Source organism: Dermacentor albipictus, unplaced genomic scaffold, assembly GCF_038994185.2.
Source record: "Dermacentor albipictus isolate Rhodes 1998 colony unplaced genomic scaffold, USDA_Dalb.pri_finalv2 scaffold_54, whole genome shotgun sequence".
In the NCBI taxonomy this organism is placed as follows: domain Eukaryota; kingdom Metazoa; phylum Arthropoda; class Arachnida; order Ixodida; family Ixodidae; genus Dermacentor; species Dermacentor albipictus.
This window is the reverse complement of record NW_027225608.1, coordinates 120,433-133,850: the sequence shown is the minus strand read 5'-3', so window position 1 is coordinate 133,850 and position 13,418 is coordinate 120,433. Positions and strand designations below refer to the sequence as shown.

Here is a 13,418-nt window from a genome sequence, read left to right as displayed (position 1 = left end):
CGCACGTCCGCCTTTATCACCGTAGTGGTGACAGATGCGGGGAAATGGCGAACATCTCGATTGCCGCCGCCGTTCCGTCGTGGTATACCGACGGTGCAAGTGGAGCAAGCGCGGACCACGCGTGGATGGTTAGAAAACTTTCAGAGACGGGCGCAGTGCGATCGGCTGTGAAAGGTCTGGGAATAAGTGGACGCGCGCAGCGTCACACTGCGCTTATACTCCGCTGCGCACAGCAGTCAACCCTGTGGAGGCTGGAGTGACTTCGTTCGCGCTTGGATATAGTTTCGTGTCTTTTGACCGTAATTGCGCCCGACTGTATTATATATTGGCTCAGTGTTGAATGAAACAAGTTTTTATTCTTAGAAACAAATGGTAAACGGCTGCTGATGCATTGTTTTAGATCATTTTTATTTTTGTCGTTCTTTTTTTTTTAATTTGCAACCCGTCGCGAGAAGCCTCACGTGCATCCTCGCGCGAGTGAACGCCGTTGACGCGCCGCGAAGCATGGACGGAACGTGCGGAGAGATAACTTTTCCTGACCGGACTTCTTGTGCAGCTTCCGCAACGTTCACTGCTATGCACGGAACGTAGTCGGCTCTTCAGCAGAGCGTTCTGCCTCCTGCTTCTTGCGCGAGCGTTGTACGTACAAACCCTAGCGTTCCTGCCGAGTAGTTGTGAGCATGCCAAGTAACACTGACGTGTATATACCAACGTTGATGCACGCTGTCGTTTGATTGAAATAGTGCCGGCGTTGCGCAATGTTGTGAGACGCCTGTTATCTACCAGCGGGGCACTGTTTCTGCTGCCCAGCGGCAGTGCTCTCACGTGCCAGACATGTCGCCTCTGTGCCTCGGTAGAACAGCGTGTGTGTGTATATATATATATATATATATATATATATATATATATATATATATATATATATATATATATATATATATATATATATATATATATATATATATGTATATATACGACAGACCAAACAAATAATCGTGAGACTTGACGCATTTCCGTTCCAGATGTCGTCGAACTCGCCCCTCAGCCGCGCAATGAGCAGTGTCGGCAGCACTGTGAATGGCACGAGGAACATCAGTGCAGGCTGGGCCAGGCGCATCAGGTAGAGGCTGGCGAACGTCGCCAAAAGACCTAAGCCGTAGACTGCACAAGGATCAAAGAACAACGAGCAAACAGTGGCGCTAAAGGTAGCAAAAACGGGCAAAACTTAACATTTCTTTATCTTTACGATGACGTTCCATGAGTAATCACTGTAAATCGCTATTAGAAGCGACAAATGATCATTAGGTTAATTAAAAGTGACTCTCCAGAGTTTCGATTCCGTTTCTGCAACTGGGCCTGTGGAATTAAGCAGCAAGTGGACATTTCAAAAAGCTGGAAGAGCTTGATGCTTGGTGCAAAAATGGTAGCTCTGATGTACATGGTCTAAGAAAGTTCACGTACTGCAGCTTGACGTGGAGGCGGAATATATGCTGCGCTGATTTCTTGGTTTACCTCTAAGGCTTTGCAAGCAACGTTACAACAGCTATTTTACTTTCTTTTATACATGTCTCATTAGGCGATTGGGCGGCACGGATGACGAGAGACCAAAATTACTCCCCAGAAAAAGCTGAAAGGAAACAAAAAAAAGCACTTAATTTGGCTAGGGTAGATTAGACAGTACGTACGTATGTACGTACTGTCAGTATGTACGTAACCTTTATTATAGTGCATGCTGCTCAGTGCATAAGTGTGCTTTGTGAACGAACGGTTGTTTTTGTTGTTGCTGCTGCTGTTGTCAAAACAATACAGCGGGCAGAGAAACACCACAGAGAATGGGAGTATAAAGTTGGCCAGTGCAGCTGTGGCCAGAGCATTGGGTAAGAGAGAAAGTCACCGGACAGTCAAAATCTGGGGTTGACGACGCCTTCAACTTTCCACACGAGCTCCTTATCACGTCATGGATGCCGACAACGTCTGCTGAAGAATAATACTTTATCAATCGAGATTCAATATAATATACTCAGAAATAAGCAAAAACTAATCCTCATAGCATTTATGGTATTCGCTGCTACAGAAAAACGAAATACGTGCCGTGAAATGCCTGACCTATCGATGTCATCGGCACCACGCATAGCCCGCGAAATTCGATTGGCGAAGTTTAGCCTACAACATTCTCACCACCAATACATGGCCTTTCTTCGTGAAGGTCATGCAAATAACGCATTACAAGACTACTCTGGCAGCCTCAACTGCGTTATCCTTTAAATGCCGTGTTCCGTTAAGAGAAAATCAGCAGTGCTTGCGGGAATCGCGAGGAGGAATAACCAAACGGGATCTCTTCACACTTATGCAGGGTGTTTCACGTAACTTAAACCAAGAATACAAAAAAAAATCGGGTAACTGCAGCTGGGTGAAATCAACGACACATGCTTTGCCGTCATGTGGCGCTCCTCAAAATATCTTTTTTAATATTTCGCTTGATTAGTTAATGAGCTAAGATAATTTATTTTAAAAAATTTGTATTCACCTTAGGGCGGAGCATGTTACGTTGTATAGGGGGTTCAGGAATGACTAATCCAATTTTGTTGTGGCAATGTACGTGCTGCATGGTGATATTTTAGGCGTTTAAGGAAAGCTTACAAAATGTGAAATAGAGCCACGTGCCTGCGCTCATGCGCTATCGTATTGCAGCGCTCTCAACCGTGCTTATAGCTTATGGCTTATCAGGGATGACGGTTCTTCCTTTCCGTGTGCCACCATCAAAGATGCTGACGCACTGTGAAGCCGATGCCTACCGCTGCGGCCGCTCTCTTCGCCACGGTCCGCACGCACGGTTCTTTCGCACGAAACGCGTTTGAGAGCGCTGCAATACGATAGCGCATGAGCGCAGTCACGTGGTTTTATTTCATAACCCCCCCCCCCTTTGCGGGCTTTCGTTAAACGCCAAAAAAGTCACCACGCAGCGCGTATGTTACCACAAGAAATTGTATCGGTCCTTTCTGAATCACCTCTACAACGTAACGAAGCACACTTGGCCCTAACGTGAATAATAATTTTTTTGCATAATTGACTTTAGTTAACTAAATAATTAAGCGGAACATAAAAAACGATACTCCAAGGACGGCAAATCATATCAAATCTCCACATGATGGCAAATCATATGTCGTTGGTTTCAATCAGCTGCGGTTAAATAATTTTTAAGTCCTTGGTTCAAGTTACGTGAAACACCCTGTATCCCTTTTTAAATTGCCACATTTGAACACCTTGAACTTTGTTACTCTTATACGAATATCCATATGGAGTACTACATAGTGATAGGGTTATGAATTGTTACTTTCTTTTTACCACTGTTTAAGGCGTACTCCGCACAGTGGACGAATTCACTATTCAGTGCACGTACGACACTAAGGCAGTCGCACGAATAACAGTCGAACAGATTTAAAACGAAGTGCTTGAGGCCTCCAAAATCATTCGTTATACAGGTCACCTTGTTGTAAAAGTCGCGCACCGCACAGCCTCACCGTGAAAACGAAACAGAATTATTCCTTCGTTATACAGGCCCTTTCGATGTAGAGGCGTTTGTTGCATATGCGTTCGACTTTATGTTGCACATCTTGGTCACCAGAAGACCGCTTGTTCTCAGTTGTGTTCCCGTACCGTGTGGCGGAGAAATAGACGTTAACGCCCATGCAAAAGGCACCCAGCGCCCAGTGTTTCCGTATGCATCCTAACTTGTTATTTTCTTGATGTTAAGTCTATACGAGTAACACAAATTGAAAACAGGTTGCAAACATTATTTTGCTATAGCTCACAGTGCTCGAATGCAGTGGGAAGGTGAGAGTGGGAAAGTGGGAGGTTGGGCGAAAACTCGCATGGCCAGTAGCATGTTGCAAAAAGTGAAAAATGAAGGTCAGTGACCAAGTAAACAATCTTACTTTGTCAGCGACCTTAATTGTTCACTTTTTGTAAAGCGGTAGTAGTTGGGGCAGGGGGAGGATCGGCTGCTACGCGTTGCGAGAGATCATCTGTAGTTGACACCGTAGCTGTCTCGCTAGTCTATTCCGTGACATAAGTAAAGACTGGTCTCCGAAATTGGGTGGTTGCCGATCTAGGAAGACATGAGAGGAGCCATCAAGACTTTGTATTCGGTTACCAGGTGACTTTAGCTTTACACCTAAGTACCGACCTTAGCTTCGGGCCATATGAAGAAAACAAACGCATTCAGTGTGACTTTTGGCTGATCATCCAATATCGCTATAAAATAAATACGTTTTTACAGCATTCATATATGCGACGCTTTTACACGCGGTTAACATTTCAGAGGAGTAGCCGGAGCCGCCTGCAGCAACGCGAGCGCCAGCTAAAACAAAGTTCATAAAAAAATGCAGCATATCCAACGAGTCGGGACCTATATACAGCGAAGCTTTTGGTGGGGGCATAGAATCGAAACATGAGTGCACGCATGCACGCACTCAAACACACAAATTATGCCGAGCCTTTTGTTAAGCGGAATTACTGACTAATAGCAAGTACGACGGGCGCCTTGAACGCATCATGCGTATATGTGCGTAGGGCAATTCGAATACATTCTATCAACAAGAGGCATCTACTTCATTACAGTGCAGCAGCGGCTGCGCGAAGGCGAGTTTTCAGGCTCCTTTTTTCTTTCCCGCGCATGGCCAGCACCGCTACTGCCGCAGATGCGCGGATGCAAGCGCGTTATGGTGGTGGTGCAAAGACCCTAGTGATTCGCGCGGAGCGCTACTCCACTGGGATTGGTTGACCTATTCGGCAAGAGAACAGCCACACTGCAGCCACATTCACGAAACCCGGCGAGGTTTGCAAAGAAAATCTTCGCTGTTAAAACAACTTTCCTACTGCTTTTCTTCTCCATACACTGCTGGACAACCGAAACCTAAAAAAAAGGGGGCGGTGGAACACAAGGGTTGATTAGGTTCATCCAGATCTGAGAATACTTACATATCAAGGCCACACGGAAGTACATGCAACCACCGACATGCATGAGGTGGAAGCCGCGCAGAAACGCGTGCAAAAGGCCTGCGCAAATGATACGAGCAGTTGAATCGGTACATTTGGACGACATACATGCATATATCATTGCTCACGACTTTAAAGCGTGGCGGAAACGACAACTATGACTACGCCTCGATTTCCATTGCTACATGCTCAGGCTTTAGCACCACTTCGTACCTTGTAACCAAAATAATTACAGGGGGAGAGAGGCTGGCTAAGTTGAACGTGCAGCCGTAGCCTATGGGCTGTGTGGTGCAGCTAACTATTGCCATGTGAGTATCGTTCACTTCGTTCGCTTCGTAGGTTGTTTTGGTATCACGTTTTTGTTGTCTGGCGAGAACGCACTCACGATATCAGATTACACATGGTTCTTGAACGTAGTAGTACAACGTAGTAGTACATAGTGCGTAAAGGATGCAGTATTGTTGAAATAGTTTTCCAAAACTCGTTTTGTATCTGCTTCTTTCTATACCCGAAAGTAAAAATGAAGCTATAGTGGAGCACGATATTTTATGGCCAACTTAACAGAAGTTTTGTTACACGGCTCTACTAGTGTTAATGAAATATGAGCAGAAAAAAAGGGAGCCGCCAAGAGGACTCACCGGAATCAAATGTGGCGTAAGAAATACGAAAAATATATCATAGAAGAATAGAATCGACAGAAGCAGTGTGCATATCTGAAAGAAAAAGAAAAAGTTATGTAATTATAGTGGTATTATCTGCGACAGAGAAGACATATCGAACACGTGTTTGTAGTTTGAAATTAACAGTGAACCTCGTCTACGTAACAATCAAAGAGTTAGCTCCATAAATTAATTATCGCTTTTGTGGATCAGGTGCGCAGCATGTGCTGAGACAGTCAGAAGCGTCTGTGATGTTACTGTCTGAATTAGACACGTGCGCAGTGCTGTACTCAATAACAAACATGCATCACTTCCCTTCAGCGTCTCTGGTATGAATCAGTTCAGACAAACAGACAGCTCAATGAGGCCAGGAAATGGTCAGTAGGAACTGCAACTGCGTCATTTGTAACGGAGTGTTTTTTTATTTTATTTATTCTTATTTGTTTATCACAATACCCACAGCACCCGCAGGCATTACAGTGGAGTGGGGGATTGGATCAAATAAAGAACCAATAAATGACACAGGTAAAACAAAACATGTACCCGGGACACTTTCATACTTTCGCACCCACCCACCCACCCACCCACCCACCCACACTCATTCACACACAAACACACACCCACACACACACACCCACACACACACACCCACACACACACACTCTCTCTCTCTCTCTCTGTTTCTTACTTTGGTGGGCTTATTGAATTTGAAAATAGCTTGTCTCAGATAATTGTTGCGACATCAGATAACATTTTTTGCGACAAAAATGACATTTTAAATGTTTCAATTTTACAAGCTATTTCTTTAACCTTACTGTCATGGCCCAGCTGTTGTAAAACGTAATCAGGCTTGGGATCCCGGGATCTATAGCCGTTCGAGAATGGAATACGTTGTGAAAAATTTTCATTCCGAGATTTTCCTTGCATTGCTGTGGTGGTTCTCAACCGAGGCTTTCTTTTGCTCTTGAAACACTGAAATTCCTGGTATAATCTGAACAATCAAAACGAAAGGCTATGCTTTGAATTTTTTAAAAACTGTTTACATCACGTGTCGACCGCGGATGCCACACAGGGCAAGCATAATCCAAAATGGATCGGACATTTGATTTGTACAATGATACCTTTGTCTCGAGTGGCAACGTTCTTGCATTTCTACGCAGGAAACCTAGAACGCGGCATGCTTTAGCTGTGATATGATCAATGTGACGGCTCCAAGAAAGAACAGGTGTGAAATAAGCTCCGAGATGTTTGTGCTCCTGAGCTGATAACGACTTGGTTGAATTTCGAGAGTGACAGGGGTCATGAGTTGATCTTTTCCTCGAAAAACGCATATGAACAGATTTTTTCAAGGTAATGAGCATGTGCCACTTGTTTCTCCACTCATTTACTTTGTAGAGGTCATTTTGTAAAACACTGCAGTCATGGGTAGTAGGAATAACACTATACAGAACACAGTCATACGCAAATAGTCTGCTTTGCGATGAAATACCGGAGCAGATATTTATATAGATGGGAAACAAAAGTGGCTCTGACTGATCCTTGAGGCACGCCAGAGGGCACATCCACTTCACGGGATGTCTTGCCGTTAAGCACAACTTCCTGTCTTCTTAAATTTAGGTATTCCATTATCCACTTAGCAACCATACTTTTTATATGATACATTTCAAATTTTTCTATAAGAGTGAGGGACAACATCGAATACCTTAAAATCTAGAAACAAGCGTTCAACCACAACACTATTGTCCAAAGCTCCTGCTAAATCATGCGTAAACTCAAGCAGCTGTGTTGTACAGGACAATTAACTACAAAATCCATGCTGGTGGGGGCTGAGCAAGGAGCGCACGTTCATATGGCTTATAACATTACTGTAAAGCACATGCCCAAGTATCTTACATGCAACGCTGGTGAGACAGGCCGGTAATCCAAAACACTATTTCGCGGTCCCACTTATGCACGTGGACTATACATTGGCATGTTTCCAATCATCTGGTAAAGAGATCTTTTGTAAAGATTTGGTGAAGATTGCGCACAGATATTTGGTTACTTCCCGTGGGCATCATGAAAGCAGCGCAGGCGATAAAGCATCAGGTCCAGTTGCTTTAAACGTATTCGATGTTTTGAGAGCGGCCTCAATCTCTCGTTGGTTGATCATGATATCGCTCATTGGCTCACTCAACACAGGCGGGGATCGCGCCACAGAGCTTTGAGTGTGAACACGAGCAACGTACACAGAACTGAAAAAAAAAAAACGGGATAAAGCACTCGGCTTTTTATATCGGATTATGGACGGTAGCCCCGTCGCTATCAAGGGTCGGTATTGTTAATACATCGTTACGGTTCATTTCAAAGAATTGTCACCGTTCTTTCGGTCTTTTCTGTATACGGAGATGGAACGTGTTGAAGAACTTATCTTTGGCTGTCTTCAAAGTTGCCTTCATCTCTTCAGTATTTTTTTTTCTTGAGTTCATCTTTAAGCTTCAACAAAGGGTTTTTCTTATAAGCAGCGTAAACGTGCGCTCTGTGCCTGGCCTTGCATTTCATGTCTCGCGAACACCATGGCTTACTTTTGCTGCGTCGCGCAGTCACAACCCACGATGGTCCATATCTTTCACGCATCTCGAGCAACTTCTTAAATACTTTCCATAGCTCTTCCATGTTCAAGAGTTCAATCTGTGTCTCACACATCAAAGTAGGAATCTAAAGGCAGAACCATATCACTGACACGTGCTTTTTGATAGCTGTAGACACGCTGCGTAACACCGTTAGCAGCTCTCACATACTGCAAATTCATATCGCGCAATACGGCTTGGTAGTCGCTAAATGAATTTAGGTTCTTGAATCTAATCTCTACCCAGAACATTTCACTTTGACTGCATTCTATATCAATTTACCGGGAGCACACTGTCGCATCCGCTAAAATAAAAACACCTCCCCTGTAACGATTTCGGTCCTTACCGTAGCAAAAAAAGCCTCCGGAAAATAATTCAATATCCTCAACGTTCTTTTTCATCTTGACTTGGTTAGTGACCACAACTTCTTCAAAGCGACCTTCGGCATGTTACCTGACCAGACAAACTTGCAGCATGAAGAAAAACTTGAAGCATCAAGCCAGGATTAAGATCCAAGGACGACAGTTGGTATAGACATATCAACGAGGCTAGAAAATTCATCCCCTTTATTTAGTATACTTCTGCACTTCACAATAAGAAAAGAGAGCACAGACCCATCCGCTTTCTGTTCCTGTCATTCTGCTTGCACAACTTGGTCCAGGTATTCATCATAGGCGTACTTCACCTTACTTATATAAAGAGTAGTGAACTTGAGGTTTACTTTGTCAGTCTTCTCTCGATTCGCCTTAGCGTAATGCCACAGTCGTTTGCGCTTTTTGTGCAGGTTCTCCGGAAAGTCCTCTGAAATACTAATATCTGAGCCTTTTAATTACACCTATACATGTGTTCTGATATTCATCACATCGAAAATGGGGGAAAAAATGTATCAGAAAGATCTAATGGCGCCGTCGTACACGGGTCACAACTTCTGTATAATGCGTGCTCGTTCAGCAAATTGAGGTACAGCGAATGCTCTCTTCCCCAGCTATTTCAAGGGTGTCTATTGTGCACATGGACGCGCAATGTATACGCGAGAGGCTTAACCAGCACCACTCAGTGGCATTGCAGTGGATGTACATTGGAACAGTCTTTTCTAAATCGCATAGGTGCCGAAAGCTTTAATAGACGATGCGTATCAAAGAAATCAATGTTTGGAAATATTTTCGGGGACAAAGCAGCGGGTAAGCGACAGATCTTCTGGAATAATAAAAAATAAAATCGTGCGTTTTCCAGGCACTGTGAGAATCAATGTTGTGTGAATGATTTTGCTGGTAGCTAGCTATTTACGGTATCGCTTGCGGTCACGCAAAGTGTTTTCAGATGACGCAGTGAACATGTTTCGCGTAAAGCAACCGATTTGGATTTCGACAAAAGTTTGTCTGGTCAGGTAACATGCTGAAGGTCGCTTTGAAGAAGTTGCGGTCACTGACCAAGTCAAGGTGAAAAAGAACGCCGAGACGTTTCGGAGTATAGACCGCTTTATAGTGATCAAGGTACCCGCACGGGTTCCGAAACGCCTCTTAGAGGTTTTGTCCACCCTGACTTGCTCAGCGACCTCAACTTCTTCAAAGGGACCGATGGCACGTGTAACGCGAGTGTGCATGTGACGGCAGCGGCAAGGCGAAAGCATGACGACTGGTTCACTACATTTTGACTTAGGGAACGTCTATTCCCTTACGACCAAGGCTGATGCCGAAGGCGGTGCGATTTCACACAGCGCCAATCACTTACTAAGGAAGGAGACAGCTCCCACTGTGGAAAGTGGGTCAGTGGCAACGGCAGTGCAATATCTCAAAGCGCTCTCTGCCACAGCGAAAGAATGGAGCAAACTCGCTCTCACTTTCACAAACAAATTGTTGCGACGCAACGTGAAGCACGCGAAAGGCAGTGGTGGGCTTGAATATTATTCGCACATTCCAGCGTGTGGGGCTTGGGCCCGTGTACTGAAACGTTCAACATCTTGAAGGAGCAGCGCAATATGACGACGACAGAAGACAGGATCACACAGGACAGCGCTGCCTTCTGTCGTGGTCATATTGCGCTGCCCCTTCAACCCTTCAAGGTGTTCACCCAGTACCAACTCGCCCAAGTGTCGATCCATCTGAAACGTTCGCCTTCCGCGAAACTATCGCCTTGGCCACACCTCCGCCAATGGTGAGCCTTGATTGGCTGTTGTAGCAAAATGGATGGATGAATGGATGGATGGATCCTTTGGTTCCCATCGAATTCCAAGCAAACAAACGCATTTCCGGAAACCGGAAAATAAACAGCGCCATCTAGTAGTTCCGGCCCACGCCATTTTAACGTCATGGTGTCGATGGGTGCTCTCGCCGAAAATTGAATAAACGAACACGTCCTTTGGCGTTCGGTTGGTGGTGGAATGTACTAGAGGTAAGATAGGTGGTAGTTTATAGCAGTTTTCTTGGTGGCGTCTTACACGCGTTGTATCGCGGCGATATTTGTGGATTCCCTTAAAATAAAATATTTCACACTTCTTTATTCAACCTATTTTACCTAATGCGGGGTAACCAACCGTAATCAGTGCGCAGAACCAGTACTGCGGCCAGTACACTCGAAAACAACACACCCGAGCCGCTCTGCACTCGCACGGTGAACTCTCTCATGCGATGTGAAGCGTTCGATAGCGCGTGTTGGTAGTGCACGCTGACGTCACGGGCAAGCAGTCGCTTGGTTTATTGAACGTGGCTATCGCGGCGGCGAAACTTTCGCGGAAGGCGAACGTTTCAGAATACGGCCCCTGGTAGAAACTGGGGCGCCGGCACATGCTCTTGCTTTTCTAAGCCAATTGTTGCTATACGACATCACACGCGGCAATCGTCTCAAAGTACTAGTTAACTGTGCAGAAGTATTAATTAGGGTTCTTTTACGAGCCAAAACCACTTTCTGATTATGAGGTACGCCGTAGAGGAGGACTACAAAAATTTCGACCACCTGAGGTTCTTTAACGTGCTCCTAAATCTAAGTACACGGGTGTTTTCGCATTTCGCCCCCATCGAAATGCGGCCGCCATGGCCGGGATTCAATCCCGTGACCTCGTGATCAGCAGCCCAACACCATAGCCACTGAGCAACCATGGCGGGTGTGCAGAAGTATGCATGCATTTGTTGCCTAATGGGTAGGGCATCAGGCTATATTGCACTTAAGGAGACTGGCTCGAATCCCAACATCGGAAACCTAATTTTTTATTGTTGAATAGGCCCAGAACGTGGCGAGACAAGAGCCTACCTAGCGCAAAGTGCTTGGTAGAATGCTTCGGATTGAATAAATACGCAGGTCGCTGGGTGCATTAATCGGCTGTTCAATCGGCATGTCGTGTACCCACCTTTAGGCTCGGCAGGCGAAGCACGCGCAAGATGTACACGCTGAAGCAAACGTCCAGAACGTCCTGCATTATCCATGAGAGCGGGTGGTGCCTCCAGTAGACCCAGACAGCGGGCACTATGACGGCCATGATTAGCATGAGCGCCTGCCGGACCTCAAGCGAACCATGGAAGCAAGGTACGGCGCCAACCGGAAGCCTGCGCATGCGCCGAGAGACTGCACTGCGTTGCCCGAACAGCGACGGTCAGGCGTTGCAACTGCGCGAATCTGACTGACGTATAATACCCGGACCTTGAGCCCTTGACAGTCGCTGCGGTGGAGCGAAAAAAAAAATAAATGGTATAGTTTTACGTGCCAAAAACACGATATGATTATGAGGCATGCTGCAGTGGAGCATTCCGGATTAATTTCGACCACCCAGGGTTCTTTAACATGCACCCAGTGCACTATATACAGGAGTGCTTGAATTCCTCCCCCATCGAAACGCGGCCGCCGTAGTCGGGATCTCATTCAGCGCCCCCGGGCTTAGTAGCGGAACGCCAAATCTCCTACGCGACCATTGCGGGTGGAGTGGAATGAAGAAACGCTTTCCTTGGCTTCATTAACTGTTCGCTTCATATGGTTGTGATCAACAAAAATAGAGCCACTTTGTTCTCCTCGTTCACCGTACACGTTAAAGAGTCCCAGGTGATCAAATCAATCAAGCGTTCCTCACTAAGTAACGTTCATAGCCTGTCAGTTGTTTTGCAATATTACACAAATGAACTAATTAATTACTGATTAACAGCAGTAGCGTACTCAAGGTGTGTCAAATCGGGCTCGCACATACATAAGCCCGTCAGCTGGTACTTTCATTCTGTGCATATGCAACCTTCGTATATGTATCAACAAATATATCCATCGAGATACTGAGCTACTGAGCCAGCATGCAGTTACGGCCAACCCGAGAGGATTGGCATCGAATGCTTCGCTTTAATATCGACATGCTAGGTTACTCCTTGCTTCTCTGCACTTTTTTTTTATTAAACAGTGGGGGAAAGCCCAAACAGAAGTGCACACATGCGTACCTGCCGGTGCCACAGGACATCTTGTAAACCAGCGGCTCCAGAACACCGAGAATGGCGACTGCCGAAGACAGCGCGAACATGCCGTGAATGAAATAAACTGCGAGGAAACACACCAACAAGATATATATATATCCGTACAACACACAGCGATCACGTCTAGTCTCGTGGCACCCATGTTAGCGTTCTTCCAAGATTCCGGTACGCTCGAGGTCATGAGGCATTGCGTATACAGGGTGGTCAATTTCTCTAGAACAACCTGTCCACCATCCTTCAACAAATCTGCTGTTACCTGATCCTCCCCAGCTGCCTTCCCCCTTTGCATATCTCCCAAGGCTTTCTTTACTTCTTCCGGCGTTACCTTTGGGATTTCGAATTCCTCTAGACTATTTTCCCTTCCATTATCGTCGTGGCTGCCACTGGTACTGTATAAATCTCTATAGAACTCCTCAGCCACTTGAACTATCTCATCCATATTAGTAATGATATTGCCGGCTTTGTCTCCTAATGCATACATCTGATTCTTGCGGATTCCTAGTTTCTTCTTCACTGTTTTTAGGCTTCCTCCGTTCCTGAGAGCATGTTCAATTCTGTCCATCTTATACTTCCTTATGTCAGCTGTCTTACGCTTGTTGATTAACTTTGAAAGTTCTGCCAGTTCTATTCTAGCTGTAGGGTTAGAGGCGTTCATACATTGGCGTTTCTTGATCAGATCTTTCGTCTCCTGCGATAGTTTACTGGTATCC

At 45.4% G+C, this 13,418-nt stretch overlaps 1 protein-coding gene across 4 annotated transcripts; it reads right to left on the bottom strand.

Moving 5' to 3' along the window:
• Positions 1-980: 980 nt before the first annotated feature.
• On the bottom strand, positions 981-12,767 carry LOC139053013 (signal peptide peptidase-like 2B). 4 transcript variants are annotated; one of them, XM_070530149.1, is made up of 5 exons: positions 12,676-12,767; positions 11,610-11,805; positions 5,637-5,711; positions 4,981-5,058; positions 981-1,161 (listed from the first exon to the last, which is right to left on the bottom strand). In XM_070530149.1, the coding sequence occupies exons 1-4, from the start codon at positions 12,753-12,755 to the stop codon at positions 4,984-4,986; spliced, it is 426 nt and encodes a 141-aa protein (XP_070386250.1). In that variant the 5' UTR covers positions 12,756-12,767; the 3' UTR covers positions 981-1,161; positions 4,981-4,983. The 4 variants fall into 4 exon arrangements, with proteins under 4 accessions (XP_070386250.1, XP_070386252.1, XP_070386253.1 ...); XM_070530150.1 differs by lacking the exon at positions 981-1,161 and adding an exon at positions 1,865-1,974; XM_070530151.1 differs by lacking the exon at positions 4,981-5,058.
• Between the last annotated feature and the right edge of the window lie 651 nt (positions 12,768-13,418).

Bases quoted from the DNA above. Each gene is read 5' to 3' on its own strand.
- LOC139053013 (XM_070530149.1), bottom strand. From the start codon at position 12,755: ATGTTCGCGCTGTCTTCGGCAGTCGCCATTCTCGGTGTTCTGGAGCCG. The intron at 11,806-12,675 runs GTACGCATGTGT...GCGCATGCGCAG, and splicing joins ATGTCCTGTGGCACCGGCAG to GCTTCCGGTTGGCGCCGTAC. The intron at 5,059-5,636 runs GTGAGTCCTCTT...TCATTTGCGCAG, and splicing joins TTACGCCACATTTGATTCCG to GCCTTTTGCACGCGTTTCTG.